This window comes from Cervus canadensis, chromosome 15, assembly GCF_019320065.1.
Source record: "Cervus canadensis isolate Bull #8, Minnesota chromosome 15, ASM1932006v1, whole genome shotgun sequence".
NCBI lineage: Eukaryota > Metazoa > Chordata > Mammalia > Artiodactyla > Cervidae > Cervus > Cervus canadensis.
In genome coordinates, this window is record NC_057400.1 from 68,804,158 (window position 1) to 68,821,448 (window position 17,291).

The 17,291-nt window shown below is 62.1% G+C and overlaps 1 protein-coding gene across 26 annotated transcripts in view; it reads right to left on the reverse strand.

Annotated features, from left to right (window-relative positions):
• Positions 1-2,224: 2,224 nt before the first annotated feature.
• Positions 2,225-17,291, reverse strand: part of BIN1 (bridging integrator 1) — a 56,043-nt gene continuing 40,976 nt past the window's right edge. For 5 of the 26 annotated variants that reach the window (XM_043487475.1, XM_043487471.1, XM_043487478.1 and 2 more), the window contains 13 exons: positions 16,684-16,769; positions 16,421-16,496; positions 14,953-15,035; positions 13,671-13,715; positions 11,854-12,001; positions 10,553-10,681; positions 7,471-7,578; positions 6,954-6,977; positions 6,041-6,148; positions 5,193-5,261; positions 4,850-4,960; positions 4,545-4,646; positions 2,225-2,886 (listed from right to left, as the gene is read on the reverse strand). In XM_043487475.1, the coding sequence (XP_043343410.1) occupies positions 2,779-2,886; positions 4,545-4,646; positions 4,850-4,960; positions 5,193-5,261; positions 6,041-6,148; positions 6,954-6,977; positions 7,471-7,578; positions 10,553-10,681; positions 11,854-12,001; positions 13,671-13,715; positions 14,953-15,035; positions 16,421-16,496; positions 16,684-16,769 (1,197 nt within the window). In that variant the 3' untranslated portion in view covers positions 2,225-2,778. The remainder of the gene's footprint in view (positions 2,887-4,544; positions 4,647-4,849; positions 4,961-5,192; positions 5,262-6,040; positions 6,149-6,953; positions 6,978-7,470; positions 7,579-10,552; positions 10,682-11,853; positions 12,002-13,670; positions 13,716-14,952; positions 15,036-16,420; positions 16,497-16,683; positions 16,770-17,291) is intronic. The other 21 variants (XM_043487497.1, XM_043487493.1, XM_043487498.1 and 18 more) reach the window with 11 other exon arrangements.

The following is a 17,291-nucleotide window of genomic DNA, read 5'->3' on the forward strand; positions in this document are numbered from 1 at the left end:
GCTCCTAAAATCCATCCCTCCTCTTGGAAGCTATATCCAGATTTTTATTCACGCGTCCTGTCTCCCCTAGCCCAGCCCCACTCCCATGTCCAGGCCAAGTAAGTGGTCCATCCCAGAGGTCCCACCCCTGGTTCAGCATTGGGGACCTGACCCAGTTGAGGTCAATGAGACAAAGGAGATTTGCTGGGGGCTTCAGGGAAGGAAGTTCCCCCAAGAGCATCTCAGAGGGCCTGAGCTGCAGCCCAAGTGCCCACCCACCTCAGACCCTGAAGACACCCAGTTGAGGCTTGCTGAGCCAAGGAACCCGAAGTTTGGTCACAATGTCCCTGCATAGTTAGAGCCTGGTGTTTGTGGTGGGGGAGGCTAGAGGTGTGAATACTTAAAAGTTCCAGAGGCAGGCCCAAGGCTCTGCAGGCCAGTGGAACCAAGGGGAATAAGGCCAGCGTGGTTACCAAATGCAGCCAAGAATGAAGAGAAGGGGGCCAGCAGGTTGGACAGTGTCCAAGTCACTGTGGAAGGCCTGGGGAGCTGGCTGGAGGGAAGTGCAGCTAGAGGAGGCCCTGAGATGGGCCAGGGGCATCTGTGGCCTTGGGAATGGGGAGAGAAAGCCAACAAGTGTGGCCTGCCCGCCTCTTAGCTCTCTTGGGCTGACACACACCAGGAGGTGTACCAGCTCCCAGACCTTCGGTGCAGCTCAGACCTCTAACCTGCTGCTCACTCATTCAGGCGGGATCACCACACTAGGTCCTAAGCCTGGAGCTCTCTCTGCAGAGCTGGCTCCCACCCGCCTCCCCCAGGATGCCTCCTGCAGGCCCCACGTGTGACAGAGCAGGGCTCTTCCGGGCACAGTACCCCACCAGCTGACACATCTTTGAATCTCATCTTGTGAGAAACCTAATGTGAATATTTCCTACTCAATAAAATTTCTCATCATGTCATAAAAGTGAAGACTCTCAGGTTGGCACCTTGGATGCAGATCCCCCACATACCCCAGGGCACGGAGCCCCAGGTTTGGAAGCTCAGTGGAGATTGCTAGGTCTGGGCTTCAAGCTTGGTTCCACCACCAATGAGCTGTGTGGCCTTGGGCGAGAAAGTTAACCTGTCAACATGGAAAGAAGGAAGGAAAGAAGGGAGGGAGGGAGGGAGGAAAGGAGGAGGCAGGGAGGAAGGAAGGGAAAAGCGAAGTTTTCTAACAGGGACACCAGAAATGAGCTCCCCACGCCCCCTTTCATAGCTGCTTTGCTCACAGGAGTCCTGGCTGACAGAGCCAACACTGTCGGCCACAGGACAAGGGACAGCTCCAGCTTGACCATGCTGCCTCCTGAAACAAAGCTCACGAATTTTATCCCAAAACAAAACTAAGATTCCGACAGTCGTCCCCTTCACCTGCTTTTCCCACAGAACAGATTCATGCAGACATAAATCCCTGCCACTGGAAGCCCAGCCTGGCCCCCAGGCCCAAGAGCACAACTCCATGACCCCCAGAAAGGACCCAGGCCGCTGCTGTGCGTGCAGCCCATGTACCCCGATGGCGCTGGAGACCCGGGCTGCACGCAGCGCAGGCCCTGATGCTGGTAAGGGAGGCAGGTGGAGAGAGAGGGACGCTTGCCCATCACGCCCAGGCCTTCTTGTGCCTGGGGGCCAACAGTCCAGGTTTAGCCCCACCCTTCCTTGAGCTTGATACCACATCTGTGAAATGCAGTCCTGGGACTGCCTCCTGAGTTCTCCCTGTTAAATAACGTTACTGAGAACAGCACCCAACAGCCTCCTTGGCACCCTTATCTGCCCTTCCTGTCACCTGGTCCCCATGCCCCACACCCCAGCCAGCCACCAGTGAAAACGTCAGTGAATGGGGCTGAAGCCCAGGGGAACTCAAAAGGAAGTGGAGGTCACACGCCGGCGGGGGGCTGTCCAAGACACAGGGCCTGCAAGGCGGGCCATCCCAGGACAAGAGCACAGATAATCACAGCTCCACTGCAGGGTAGACGGAAAGTGAAAGTTGCTCAGGTATGTCCAACTCTTTGCGACCCCATGGACTAAACAGTCCACGGAATTCTCTAGGCCAGAATGCTGGAGTGGGTAGCCTTTCCCTTCTCCAGAGGATCTTCCCAACCCAGCGATCAAACCCAGGTTTCTTGCACTGCAGGCAGATTCATTACCAGCTGAGCCACAAGGGAAGGCCACACGGCAGACGGAAATGGAGGGGAAGAAAAAAAACACGCACTTTCTGAGTGCTTCTGTCAGTTTTTGTTTGTTTCATTTTGTTTTGAACACTAAGATTTATTTTCAAACAGCACACAGACATCTGCGGGGCTGGGCCAGGCCAGGCTGGTGACTGGGCCCGAAGTCTCTGGAGACACTGGACCCCACCCACGGCAGCTGCCAGGAAAGGAGACCCTGGCCCAGGTGGCACGGCCCAAGCTTCAGGCAAGCGTGGTGGCTCGGTGGCCCCCAGGCCCTGCCCCGTGGCCGGGTACTCAAGCTGCGGCGGCGGTGACACCCAGTGGGCGAGGGCGGGGGAGGCGGCCAGGAACTCAGCTAGGGAACACAGCAGCTTCAGGAACACTGGTGACTCTGCCGGACTCGCCGAAACCAGGCTCTTTGGAAAACAACCTCAGCTTTGGGAGAACACCTCCTGGCTTAGGTCTCTCCTCTCAATTTCCCTTTTACTTCTCAAAAGTTTAAAAACAAAAAAAAAAAAAGAAGAAAGAAAGAAACACACATTTTTCGGGAGAAGGTGCTGTTCTTCACGCGCCCAGAGCTCCGCCAGCCGCACCCTCACTGCACTCGCTCGGTGAAGTTCTCGGGGAAGACGCCCCGGCATTTCTCCAGCTCCTTGTGCTGGTTCCAGTCAGTCTCCTTCACGCCCATGAGCCAGCCTTCATCCTAAGGGGAAGCGAGCGAGGGTTGCAGGGGGAGGAGGGCAGTCACACCTGCAGGGTGGGCCCTCCTTCCGCCTGCTCATTTCTTCTAGCCTGTCAGACCCGCCTTAGGACACCTCTGCCAAGCAGCACTTCCTGCTTTTCTCTCAAGGCCCAAACTGGCACCCCCTACCCCCAGGACCCTTCAGGAGGCAGATTTAACTCCTTGTTGTTTGGTAAGTCCTCCTCACTGCAGAAAGACAGCTTGACTGCTGCACTGGTCCAAACGCCTCTAAACAGCTCCCTCAGTCCCCTCCACTGGCTGGTGCATCACCAAGGAGGATATCAGCTGTCCTTCTGGCCTTCTACAAACAATGCCAGAAAGCTCTACAGACCACGTAAAAGCTTCTAGAGTGACCTGAGGTGTTCCACCAAGCCCTCCAAGTTGAATCTGACCTTTGCTTTAATACTGACCCTCGCAGGGATCATCCATTTAAGCCCTGACAAGCCCTGACCCCTGGGCCTGCAGTGACCACACACCCTGCCTGAAGCCAAGGCCATTGCTGCCCCTGCAGCTGGGCCATCCCTGGGACCTACCCACAAGGTTACCTGCCTTGTCCTATACCCCATGTGAGGTCCTACATGAGCCATCACAGACGGCTCCCGCTGTGTGCTAGGGGACCAGGATTCTGCTCCTGAGAACCCCACCCCGCCCAGGGCTGGCCCACCAGGGAGATTAGCGGAGACCTGGAGCTTTAGGAGAATTAACTGATTCAGCACCAGGCCCAGGAAAGCCTTGTTATACAAACCTCCCAGCCCATGGTGGGCTCAAAAAGTACCTAGTAGCCTCAAGTTCCAGCCAGCCCAGGACGCCCCAGCCAGGTTGGCCTCACTCCACACCCGGCCCTCCTCCCGCACTTCGGCACTCTGATAATTAAATCACACAGACGTGTTGATGACTAAAAGCCTAGGAGTCCCGCCAGCTCTGCTCTGCGCCATAGCTGCCACCTGGATACCCACATGGGCACCCCCACAGCACCATCAGTGCCCCACGTCAAGGCCTCCTGCTGAGGGGCCACGGCAATCTGAACTAAACAGCCGGGCCGGAACCTAGCGGGGGCAGTTCTGTCCCAGGCTGAGCCTCCCAGGATCGGTGGGACCCGCTCTGAGGACGTTCACTAACAAAGCAAGGCCGCAGCAGGAGAAGGGTCTGTCTGGGATGCTTCCGGGTGAGGACCAGGTGGGGACAGGGTTGGAGACTCAAGGGTCTCTCCCTGTGGGCAGGGAAGTATGCGGTCCTTGTGGACGGAGCAGGGCCAGCCTCGGGGTGGCAGCCAGGGCCAATGGGAGGCTGCAGAGCAGGCTGGGGGGTGGGAGGTCCATGGAGGGGCAGCCAGGGATCCCGTCCTGGAGGAGGGTGACCACGGAGGGGCAGGGAAGGGAGATGACGACGAAGGAACTGAGATGCAGAGAGCCCGGAGGAAGGCAGACAGAGCCTGGGGAGAGGAGGAAGCAGGAAGCCAGAGACTGAGGTGGGAAGGAGAGACTGAAGAGCCGAGGGGAGCCCTGCCGCCGCAGGGACGGAAGGGAAGGAACCCTCGGGGGTGGGGAGCGGCCGCAGGCTGGCTGGCGGGGCTCTGCTGCCCCCTGCTGGCCGCCGTGCCTCCCGCAGAGCCGGCTCACCTGCTCCTCCGGGTTCTGGAAGGGGATCACCAGCACCACGTCCCCAGCCTTCAGCTGCAGCTCGTCCGTGTCGGTGGCCGTGTAGTCGTGCTGGGCCTGCACCTGCAGAGGGTGGGGGAGCGCTGACACCTCTTCCCTCGGCGACCTTTGTCCCGCCTGCCGTCCCCTGGGCGCCGGGAGCAAGTGAAAGCAGCAGGAACAGGGCTGGGACCCCCCCTCGCAAGTGGGGAGCAGCGTGGGGTGGGTGTGGGCCACCCCCACAGCCTAGGGTCCCAGGAGATCGCAGGTCAGCAGGCCAGACTCGCCTTGAACATGAACCCCGGGGGCAGGTCCAGACGGCCCGCCCCGCTGCCGCTCTCCACCGTGCCGTTCACAGTTGCCGAGAAGGTCTCCACAACCACCGCGGGGAGAGAGCTCTGGCGGGGGAGGAGAGCAGGTCAGTGACGCGGGGAGGGGCTCCCGGAGGGCGAGGGCGGAGGGCGGGCCGCGCCGGCAGAGGAGGGGGGTGTCTGTGCCTGATGCCGGACCAGCGGGCCTCCAGGTTCCTCGACAGGAACTGTGACCTGGACCAGCACAGAGCAAGACACGGGGACGGGGAGCCGCGGGCGGCGGGGAGGAATCACAGGGCCTGGGTCCCTGGCATCTTACGGAGGCTGCTTCACTTGCGGTCGTCTCCCCGGGCTCCTGGGCTCCAGCCGCCTCCGAGGCCTCTGCTGGCTGCAACATAAATGCCACGTGGGGTCAGACACAAAACAGGGCGTGCCGGCCAGAACAAGGAGAGGCTGCAGAGGGCCAGTGCCTCTGTCCGGTACGCGGAGCCCCTGAAGGCCCTGGGCATGGGAAGCAGCTGGAGAAGGCGCTGGCAGGCACACAGACCCTGGACCCCAAGTGACGAACTGCTGAGAAGCCCAGCACAGGCCCCCGGGCTCCCGCGCAGGCTCTGCCTTCTAATCCCAAGCCCTGGTTGAGCCTCAGCTTCCTTCTTCCCAGCTGCTCAGCCCCACCAGCCCCTCACAGGTGGCTCCCAAGGTGAGGGCCCAGGCAGGGCACCGCAGAGGCTGCCTGGCTGCAGTCAGGCTGACCTGGGTCTGCCTTGAGACTCAGCCACGTCTGAGTTCTGGAAGCAATCACTCAACCCTCCTGGCCCCCACCTCCTCATCGGTAGAAGGAGGAAATGTCTAGGGTTGGCTGAAGATTAAAGGAGAATTCTGGAAAGTGCCCACTGTAAACCAGGAGGCCATCTCAACACACCTCCTTCCCACCGTGGGAGGCCCGAGCGAGGAGGCTGGTGTTGGCCAGCAGATGAGGGGCTGACCGGATCTGTGCCACTCCAGCACGAGTGACAGACAGGCCCTGTCCAGGGGCCTCCTGGCTAAAGGCTCTAGCCTCACCCTCAGTCCCACCGTGATCCCTCCTGTGCCCCTGCCTCTGGGCTCTTCCTCCATGCCACACCCCCAAGAGGCAGGGGAGGGTGTGGGCGCTGACAGGGCACTTACTTGGGCAGGCCCCGGCTCGGCCGTCTGGCTGGGCCAGGCCACAGCAAAGGTGCCCTCGGCAGCGCTGGGCTCCCTAGAAGGCAGGCTGCCAGCTGGACTCTCTGTGGGCTAGTGACGGGGCAGCGGGGGTGGGGACGGGGTGGGAGGGGCGGGGCCGGTGGGGGAGGTGTTGGGCGGGGCGGGAGACAAGAGAAGAAGGTGGTGAGCAGCCTGCTGAGCTGAGTGCCCCAGGGCAGGGAGGTGTGGGTGTGCTGCAGCAGTGACACCCCTGCCAGGGAAGCGGCGCTGCCTGCTGGTGCTAGACTTCCTCGGACCTCCTCCAGCGGAGCTTCGCAAGCTCCCAGGCCTGGGCTGCTGGCACCTTCACGCCAGCCCCTCCTGCTCCTGCAGGAGCTCCGTCACCAGCTGTGGGGTGTCCCCCTGCCCCCCACCCAGAGTCTCTGTGTCTGAGCTGCCAGGTGATGACGGCATCCGTCTGGCCTCAGGCCGCCTGTCCTGCTCCTCTCTCCTGGGTCCCACCAGCTCGCTAGTCCGACTGCCCTGTGGGGCCTCTGCAGACAGAAAACCCCTCGGGGACGAGGACTCTCCACCCCGGGGTCCCCCTGCCCCCCAGACCTGGGCCCAGTTCAGGGATACCCCATCCACCCTGGGGACCAGCTGGTCGCTATCTAGGGCCATTCAGAGTCCCTGAAAACTGGGCTGCACCCTGGGGAACTCTGCAGAGGCTGAACTGAGGGGCCCCTTCCCAAAGGGCCTGGCTGGAGGCACAGGGTCTCTACCCGGCAGAAACAGCGGGAGGCACGGCCATGCGTGCACCCGCACCTGCGAACAGGTGCAGCAGGAGGTGGGGTGGGTTCCGCGCACACAGCACGGTGCGGCCCTGAGGGGCGGACACAGAGCAAGCACAGCTTACCTCCCAGAGGTCCCAGGGAATCGACTTAGCGCAGCGGAGGGGAGAAGGACAGTTAGCACAGAGGTTAGAGACAGAGGCAGGCGCTCAGTCCCCAGGGACCCCACCCCATGCCCACCCCAGGGCCCTGGAGCCCAGGAGGCGTGAGGCAGAGCAGAGTTGGCTCTGAGCCCTCCAGAGGACCGAGTCCTGGACACCTTCAGGGAGCCCGAGACCACAGGCCAGGGGGCACCCACATCCAGGGCTGCCGCCGGGAGAGGGATGGGGTGCTCAGATGCTGGACTGTGTGAGTTGCCAGGTGAGTACACAGCTGACCTCCTGAGGGGTCTCTCATTGACCCGTGGTCAGGACCAAGGGAGGTGACAAGAGCTGGGACCAGGGCTCCAGGGGAAGGGCGGTGAGTGGGAGGAGAGCCCAGGGACCCCAAAACCCCCAAAGGAGGTTGGTGGGCAGACATGAACCCAGGCCCCAGGTGCCCAGAGGCCAGTGGGCCCGTGGGCGGTGGTGGGCTCACACCAACCTGACCAGAGGGTGTGGGCGCCTTCACAGGGCTTGCCACAGGCGGGAGGGGGTCAAAGTCCAGGTCCAGCAGACTGGCCTGCTCCGAGAAAGGCCCCGGGGCCTCAAACTTGGCAGCAGCGGCAGAGAGGAAGGCGGTTAGTGAGGGGCAGCAAGCGCTCAGCCGGGGTGCACACGGCAGGCTCCTCTCCCAGACACACCCGCCGACACAAGGGGCCAGGCCCATCCCACACGCCTGGCACAGGCCCCACCCACACAAAGGCACACCTGGGGCCAGCTCCACCCTCAGCCTGGCAGCCACCCCCAAGACCAATGCCAAGCCCCCAACGCTGTCTATCCCACAGGCCGAGGAGCTATCCCAGTGCCCAGGCCCAAGAACTCCCCGGATCTCATGTTCCTTCCAGCAGCGGCCCAGGCCACGATCCGGCCTGGACAAGACCACTCAGCGCCTCTGGTTCAGAGGAGCCCTACGCAGGCACGGGCTGACCCAGATGGACAGGTGGTCCCTCAGTGACACCCACCCCAGCCAGTTCAGGGCCGGCCGAGCCAGCACACAGTGCCCAGGAGCCCCGTCGTAAACATGGGGGTCCCCGACACAGGAGCACCTGGGTTCACAGCGCAGGGCCCTCTCCAGGCACCCCGAGGTTCCCACTCAGCAGGGCTGAGTGCATGGAGCCAGCACGGCCCGCAAGAGACCGCAGTGTGCTGGCCCTGTCCACCCTGTGAGGACAGCTGCTTAGTGAGCTGGGCCAGACGACCACAGAAGAAGTCTTCCCAGAGCCACCCTGGAGGACAGACCGCCGGCCCCAGTCCAGTGGACACACTGCCTTCCTACGAGGATGGCTTGCTCCACTGCATCTCCATCTCATACAAGGGGCGTCCCCAGGGACAGGGAGGACTCTGCCTGCCCTGCCTTGGCCCAGGGTGCTCCCCCTAAAGCAGTGCTGAAAGGGCCCCAGCCCCACAAGCCCAGGCCAGCCAGCTCCTCCCCAGCCCCTTGATGGTGTCCAGAACTGATGGGACTCGCCCTCCAGCCCAAGGCACCCGAGATCCTCCATTTAGAAGGGCCCAAGACCTGGAAGCCTGGGCGGGCACTCCTGGAGGGCCTTCCCAGCTGAGCTGTGGCCTGTCCAGGGAGGCCGAAGACCAGGGTCCTGAAGGCTGGAATTGCCAACCCGCAGCTCAGGGCACAAGGGGCTGAGCTCAGAGACCCCAGACCAAACAAACTCACTCCCACCCCACGGTCACCCCAGCCACAGACTCTCCTTCAGGTCAAGCCCTGTCCAGTGAGCCCGGGAGGCAGGTCACCACTGTCTCCACGGCATCAGTCCAGGACACTGTGGAGGCTTGAGTTCTGGGTACCCTCCGGCCTGGGACAGGTAGCATTTCTCTCCCCAAGGGCGCCCTACCGCCCAGCCCCTCTCAGCAGTCAGCCAAGCCCAGAGGCCCCCTCAGAATCCGAGTGGACAGGGTCAGCAGGCCGAGGGCAGGCTGCGTCCTCTCTGCCCCACCTCCCAGCACTTCAGCCTCCCCCCACGCAGGCCGGGAGCCGCCCCCTGAGTGTGGGGACACAGGCTACTCACCCCTGGCCAGCAGAGCAGCCCGGTCAGCACAGCGTCATGGACGGGCCAGTCCACCCCTGCCCCGGGCCACAGAACCCATGGGGGCAACTGCCCACCCCACCAGGCGGGGCCCCAGCTCCCAGGAGTGGGCAGAGAGGCAGCAGGAGAGGCACGCAGGGAGCAGGGCAGGGCAGCCCGCCTGGCTGCGGCCGAGGCCCGCAGCTCCTCACCGGTTCAGCGGGAACAGCCCCTCCCGGAGAGGACGGAACCCTGAGCCAGGCCAGTGGGTCAGCGGCTGGCTGCATTCCCTGCGCAGCGTCCACCAGCCCTTATGGGCCCCTGCGGTGGAGGCGGGCTCCAGGTGGCGAGCACCCCAGCTGCAATCTGCCCGGAGGTCGTGGTTTCCCTAAGACCCCAGGAGCACCTTGAGCCAGCCTCAGCCACGCTCTGCAGGGGTCTCCCTCCCTGGCCCCCAAGCCGGGGCATCACCTGCCTGCCCGCAGCCGTCTATATTGAAAGTTCCAAGCTCAATCCGAAGTCATTCTGTGGGGCATGAAGCCCTCTCCGCCACCGCCCCTCGTAGCTGGAAACACTGTCCCATGCTCCCAACTACCTCTTCCGCCACATGCACACCCTCCAGTCTGCCCCTCCCCTCCAGGCCTCTGAGCTGGTGCAGAGGCAGATCCCTGGCAGAGCAAGCCCATCGGGGTGCCGCAACGCGGGGCCCAGCACAGCTCGGGACTGGCTGGCCTGCACAAAAGGTGAGCCCGGCATGGACAGGCAGGCCTGGAAGCCAGGCTTGGAGAGGTCGGCGCGCTGTGGCCTCTGTGCGCTGATCCGACCACGGGCAGCCCGCCTCCTCTGCCACCACAGGGACCTTCCCTGCTCCACCCTCCCTTCGTCCATCTGGGAACGGGCGTTGCAGGCCTCCGAGGGCGGGTACAGCAGCCACCCTGCTCTGTGACCCGGCCACCGGCCCACCTCCATGTAGTGACGGCAATTCTGGAAGCCGGGTGCCTTGGAGGGCTCCCGAACTGTGCACTGGCCCGGTCACCTCCTCGTCTGACGGACCGAGTCCCTGCCCATCCTGAGCCCGCCTTCCACCCCTCCCAGCCTACACGCGAGCTGCCGCCTCTGGCTACACACTGCGCCTGCTCACAGCCACTTGGTGAACTTCTCCTGCTCCAGGAAATCTTCCCTGATTGGCCCAGGTCCTCTGAGCCGCCCACCCCTTTGGGCCACAGTGTCAATGGACACAGGAGGCCACTGCTGAGTCAGCCATCTCCATGAGGACCATTTGCCCGTGTCCCTCCGTTAGGCCACATGCTCAGAGAGAAATGCAGAATGATGGGCGGGGGAGTGGATGGATGTGCGAGAAGGAGGCTCAGAACCAATCCCTGCAGTCGGCCTCTGGCTTCTGAGGCAGAGGCACAGGGCATGGGATGGAGGGGAAGGCCATGCACGCCCCAGAAGGGCAAGAGAAGGGGCAGAGAGTGCTGGGCCGCGGCGGCCGCGGCTGACCTGGGAAGGGGTGGTCACGCTGATCTCGGGGACAAACGTGTCGTCAAACAAGCTGAGGATCTGCTCCTGCTTGACCTCCTTGGACGGGGTGTGTTTGGGAGGCGGAGGCACTGGTGGGCCTTTCCGAAGCTGTGGGTCGGCAGCAGGTGAGGGGGCCGCGTGGAAAGGCGCAGCAGAGCGTGGGGGTTGGGGGAGACAGACAGAGACAAAGCCAAGGTTAGTCACCTCCCTGCCACGGCCCCACCAGCAACCGCGGAACACAGACAAGGAAAGTCACTGCCCCCTAAGACACCGACGCACAGACCACACGGGCCCCCGGGAGCGGCCGAGGCCCGGCGGTCAGGAGCCCTGCACAGAGAGAGGTGGGTCGGAGGGCAAGGGAGCGAGAGACAGGAGACGAGGAGAGAGCAGGACCGAGAGGAAGGAAAGACGGGCCTGCCAGGCTGTCAGCGGCCACGTCGGAGGGTCCGGCTCTCACGGCCCTTGGTGGGGAAGCTGAGGAGAGAAACGGCACCCAGGCCCCCGGCCCCTGCCCCCGGAGGAGCTGCAGTCCAGACTCTGGAGGTCCCCGTGGAGGCAGCACACCTGCCCGCCAAGCCTGGGCTTCCTCACTCGTCAAGTTGAGACGATAAGAGTGTCCGCCTCACAGGCCGGTGTGAGGACAATGAATGAAAACACAGAAAGGCTGGCGCGGGTGCGGCCCAGAGGAAGTGTCTGAGTGTGGGCTCTCATCACCCTCTTAGCATCGCTCTCCTAATCAGCTGAGCAGCGGGCCTGCAACCAGGAGAGCGGCGGCCGGGCGCCCATCAGGGCTCAGACGGGGCTGCACAGTGGACCCCACTCCTCCTTTCTCCCTTTCCGGCTCCTGGGGACGCTGCAGAAACCTGGGAGAAACTGGGTTGGGGGTAGGGCCCAGACGTCTCCCTCCCCTCACCGAGCCCTTCCTCTCGCCGGCCCTTTTAGGGTCCTGGGTGCCCCCCACCCCCGCAAGAAAGAAGGTGAGGCAGAAGGAGAGGCAGCCGCCTCGGCAGACCTGGATGCTCTGGGGGCTGAGGGCCCAGGAGCCTGTGTCTCCACAGGAAAGGAAGATGGAGAGAGTTCAGCAGCCCAGAGGCCGGGGAGAGGGAAGAAGGGATGCGGCAGCAGGGTTGGGGTGCCAGACTGTCACAGATGCCCCTGGGAGGGGTCAGGACCACAGAGAGGAGCCTGGGCCCACAGGGCCAGGGGACTGGAAGGAGCCGGGATGCCGGCAGAGCAGGAAGAAGCAAGGGAGGGGACAGGCTGCCGAGACAGGCACCTACCTGAGACGGGGACTTGGGGAGGGCGGCCCCGGGGGTGGCTGCGCCAGCCGGCTCGGGCTCATGGTTGACTCTGATCTCGGGGGTGGCGGCGGGAGAGCCATCAGGCGGCGGGGAGGGGCTCTTGTTCCCTTTTGCAGGTGCGTTGTCACTGCAGAGAGAGATGAGGGAGAGAGAGCCCAATGTCCGAGAGGGAGAGAGGAAACGTGTGTGTGTGACAGGCTGTGTGCGCGCACATGTGTGTGTCCATGTAGATCCTGGGAAACTGAGGGTGCTCGTGTGTCCACAGACTCACTGAGAAAATATGACACCCATGTGTGCATGAGTGTGTGTCCCCACGCATCCATGTGTGAATGTGCGTGAGAACAGGTGGAAATGAGGCAACACAGGCATGAGCACCGGGAACACGCAGATGTCTGCAGCAGGGCCTGCCCTGGACACAGTGACAACCCCAACCCAGCGGGAGGAGCAGGGCGGGTCCCTGGGAGGCATCACCAGGCGGGATCCCCAGCCTCGTGCAGGGGTGCTGAGCCCACCGCAAGAGAAGGCCAAACATCCTAGAAGCAAAGAGAGTGTCACCCGGCACGGCACACAGCAGCCCCCGTGCTCAGGGCGAGCCTGCTCCTCCGCCTGACCCCGGGGCCTCCGGGCCGGCCTGCCATCCTCCCCGCCAGCAGGGCCCGGCTCCCCACCACACCGGAGCGGCTGGCTCCAAGCTTTTGCTCCTGCAGGTCCTCCTAGGAACCTGGGTGACCAGCAGAGGCCACAGGCAGAGGGGATAAGTAAAGGGGTGTCTCATAGCCAGGGTAAAGAGGGAGAAGCCACGTCAAGTCTCAGCACCGACAAGGACAAACGGCATGCACAGCCCACCACTTGGGCGCAAAGGGGCAGAAATAAAAATCTGCGTTGTACTTGCCTGGAGAGACTCTAGAACAGTGCTGACCAAGATCAGCCCCGCCTGGGGGCTGCTTACATTTACGTTTGAAAAGTGAGAGTCGCTCAGCCATGCCTGACTCTGTGACCCCATGGACTATACAGTCTGCGGAATTCTCTAGGCCAGAATATAGGAGTGGGTAGCCTTTCTCTTCTCTAGAGGATCTTCCCAACCCAGGGATGGAATCCAAATCTTCTGCATTGCAGGCAGATTCTTTACCAGCTGAGCCACAAGGGAAGCCCACGAATACTGGAGTGGGTAGCCTATCCCTTCTCCAGGGGATCTTCCCGACCCAGGAGTCGAACCGGGGTCTCCTGCATTGCAGGAGGATTCTTTACCAACTGAGCTATCAGGGAAGCCCATATTTTGTGTTTATATTAAAAACGCAGCTCCTTGGTCACACGGCTACACTTTAAGTGCTCCCCGGGCACATGGGGTGGGCAGACACCGTGGTGGATGGGGCACGTCCAGAAGGACAGACAGAAACTAGGAGCCCTGTCACCCGCCCAGGCTGTCTTTGCCTCCTTAAAGACTACAAATACATCCAGTGTATGAACAAGCACACACACACACACAGCACACAGAGTTCCTACAATTTGGCAGCTGCAGCAACTCTCTCCCCGAGCCTCCCAGGCCTCCCTTCTGGCTGATCCCCCACTCCTGTTCGGGCTGCAGCCCGAGAGGAACATGCTGAGGCGGTCTGCCCACCCTCCCCACCCTCTCCGATTCCCACCGACACCTCTCTGCCCTCTGCCCACCCCAACACACACCACACACAGGAAGGCGGGTTAGGGGTTAGTGGCGCCCTCGGCTGGGCCAGGCGCATGCATGGGGGTCCGGGGGCTGTCCTCGGAGGCCCCCACAGCACAGCACTCCCTACTGGTACCTGTTCTTCTTTCTGCGCAGCCGGGAGAACAGTTTAGCTTTCTTTCTGTGGGGACGGATGGGACGTGGAGGCCTTCACTTGGGGGAAATGAGGATGTGGGACTGGCCTGACCCCTTCCCTCACCGGCAGCCCCTCTGTGCCCAGAGGAAGACTAAGGGCCTAAGCGCCCCCGACTCCCTGGGTGTGCGGAGGCCCCAGGCCTGCCCCCGACTCCTGCTGTCCGAGCCACGGCCTTGGCATCCAGCCCGGCGCCCCGAGGCGGTGCTGACAGAACAAGCAGTGGAAGATGCTCGCTCAAACAGAGCTGGTGAGTGGCTCTTGGGCGGGACAGCACCAGCCACCCTCCCTGCCCGGGTCCGGCCACAGGAGCTCAGGACCCAGGAAGGAGCCGGGTCCTCGGACCAGCACGGGGCCCCGGGAGAAGGCCGCTGGGCTGCCCTGGGGGCCACTCTGGAGTAAGGAGGCTCACAAGCCTCCTCCACCGCCCACCCTCTCCCCGCAGCCCAGCCGCTTCCCAAGGGCAGCCTGGCCCCCACTGCCTGCACGGCCACCCCCTTCAACCATCCTGCGTGTGCCGCCTTGACCTCAGGCAGGAAGGTGACCTGTGAAACAAACGCCCTGGGGCCTTCCCTTCCTGCAGGGCAGCCTGTGGGCCGCTCCCACACTGTGTTTCCAGGGGGAAGTGGGGCAGTGACAGTCACCGAACACTGACTGCCTTCCTCCTCCCCAGTTACCCCGAGAACCCAACGCAACCATCCTGCATGGTCGGTAAGGAGAGCGAGGTGCACTGCCGCGCGCCACGCCATGCTGCGACGCACGGCGCCTTAAGGACAGAGACGAAGGGAAGTCCCAGACTCGCTGTGGTTTTCCCGGGGGCCACGGGCCAGGCGCATCCCCTCCCTCCCTCGAGGCTCCCCCTCAGGGAGCAGGGCTCTCCTCCAGGCAGGAACGAGGACCTCCATGCAGTGAGTGGCGGAAGGGGGCTCCCCGCTATGAGGATCCCCTGAATCCTTCAGTCCCAGCCTGCCTGCAAAGCAGTGGAGGCACCGCTTCTGCTGCTCCCCAGCGGAGGAAGCCAGGCCTGCACTGGGAGAGCCACAGACTGCCCGGATCGCGCCTTCTCAGATGGGACACAGCCAAGGAGAAGGGGCGTCTTCGCCTGCTCCCCTGAGCACAGGGAGGCCAAGGCAGAAAGGCCAAGCCCACAGGGGACCGCAGGAAGACGCCTTGCCCCAGACGACACGTCCCTCCGCCCCCCACCGCCCTCAGGGGAGGCACACACCTAGGCTGGGCCTTGACTGTGAACGTGTTGCTCCCATGCTGCTTCTCCAGACTGATGAGCACATCATTGAGGTTCTGGTTGAGCTGCAGGAGACACAGCAAGCGGGTTGGGTGGGGCCGCCAACCAGCCCCAGCTCCCAGTGACATCCCTGCTTCTCTTCCACCCTAGCCCTGCCCTGTGCCTCTGCCTGGGCCAGGAACGAGCTCTTCTCTCTCCATCCGTGGGAGCTGGGAGCCGGCACACCAACCCCAGACAGAAAACAGAAGAGGAGGAGGAAGTGGGCTGCACTGCCTAGCAGTCACGGTTTCTGGGGACCATCTCTTTCTTCTTTCTACTTATAGGCACTTCCTAAAATGCCACATAAAGCTTGTACTGTTTTGTTTTGCAAGGGTTTTTTTTTTTTTTTCCAATTTTGCAAATTAACTGTTGATCCTAATTGCTGAAGTCATTTGCCAAGATGCTTTCAGGCCCCGTTACAACTGACAGAGATTTCACCAAAAGCACCAGCAGGATGAGGGACTGACCCCATGCATCTTGTGGTTCTGCTCACTGAAAATATTTCCCTCTCCTTCAGCCACTAGGAAGCCCAGAGTTGAATTTTCCTCCTGACTTTACAAATATTTTCTTCCCAAAACACGTCTCTATTTGTTTTTTTCTTTTAATTTTTCACAAGTTGTCTCATACTGAAGGGAAGAAGGAAAAGTAGGAAGGAAAAGGAAAAAAAGGAAAACTCATGCAGGAAACAATACTCAGGGTGGTCCCCCAGGACAGGCCCCAAGGTGGCCAAAGCCCTCTTCCTGTCCTGGGCCTGGAATCCCCCATGACCTATAGCTTCATTCTTCTGGGCCCTGGAGACAGTCAGGCCCACCCATGGCACAGGGAAGGAGGAAGTTGCCAACATGAGGTTTTTACAACTCAGCTTTGCAGTTTAACTGCCATATTCATCAAAATGAAAATAATACAACATAGGAATTTAAGCTAATCAGACCCCATCTTACATCAGATTCCAGTAGATAAGGCAAATCTGCTTTAATGTCTTAAGGAATATTTTTAAAAAATTATAATTGGAAAAATTTTAGTAATTTATTTATCATCAGCCTACAAATTGGGAAACCACCACCATTTTCTAACACTGAGCTCGCTGGGCCAAGGCTGCCTGAGAGCATGTCTCCAGTTTGAGGGCCGCTGGCCCTGCCCAGGCAATGAGAATAGACCTGGGAGCAGGACAGGGGCTAGGGTGAGACCCGTGGGGCCTGCAGCCTCCCAGTGCACCCAGCAGCTCCTACTGGGCCCTGACCCTGTTCCTCAAGGGCAGGGGCTCAGAGGGGGCGCTACGGTGACCTGTGTCTCTAACCCCAGCAGGGAAGAGGAAGCCGGGCCCCGCAGTGCCTCTGACCCTGTCCCTTGCAGGTGGAGCATGGCCCTGGGTGGGTGGGTGGGATGCGGGGGAGGAAAGGGACCTACCTACCTTACTCATTTCCTTGTGGAAGTTTTCCTCCAGGCCCGCAATGCTCTGAAATGTGTTGACATAGAAACCCACACGGCTGCAGGACAGAGGTAAGAAGGGCCAGGTGGATTGCAGGTCAGGGTGGTCTGCCCAGGAGAGCCACGCGGGCGGCTGGACCTCCGCCCTCACCAGCCCCAGCCCCAGGAGGGCATGGAGCAGAGCAGCACAGCCCTGCAGCCTCCAGAGAGTGGCCGAGGCTCTGCCTGCCCCCTCCCGCCCCTCACCTGTTCCACAGGGATGGCAGCTCCTCCTGCAGATCCACATTCATCTCCTCAAACACTTTCTGGGCTTTGATGAGCTCCTCCTCGGCCTGGGGGGTGGGATGGGTCATTTCCCTCTGCAGGGCCTGCATCCCAGCCAGCCCAGGCCAGGCCCCCACCGAGACCTACTCTCCCCAGTGCACTGAAACCAGGGCTCCGGCCGTGGACGCCTGGGCAGACCTCCCCGAGTCCCTCCCCCGCGCCCCGGGGGTGCTCCGGGCAGGGGCCGGGAGAGCAGCCAGGGCCAAGGAGAGAGGCCCCATGTGGTCCAGCGCCCCAGGGGGACCCGAGGAAGGAGGGGAGCACAACGCGCCGGCGCCAGCCAAGGGGACAAGGGGGCAGAGGCCCAGGAAGGCCACAAGGCCCCAGACCAGCCAGGTGGGGTCCTGTCCACTCACGCTGGAGCCCCTCTCGGGCTAAGTGTCTGCCGGCTGCCCAGCTCCCTGGTCCTGGCCGCGCCAGCCCCTCTGACTCTTCCTTCCCCTTTCCCAGGGCCGGCCCCTACTCAGTCTCCACCACCAGGCTGACTTCACCTCCATGGGAGCTTTCCTACCTTCTCCTCTGACCCTTCC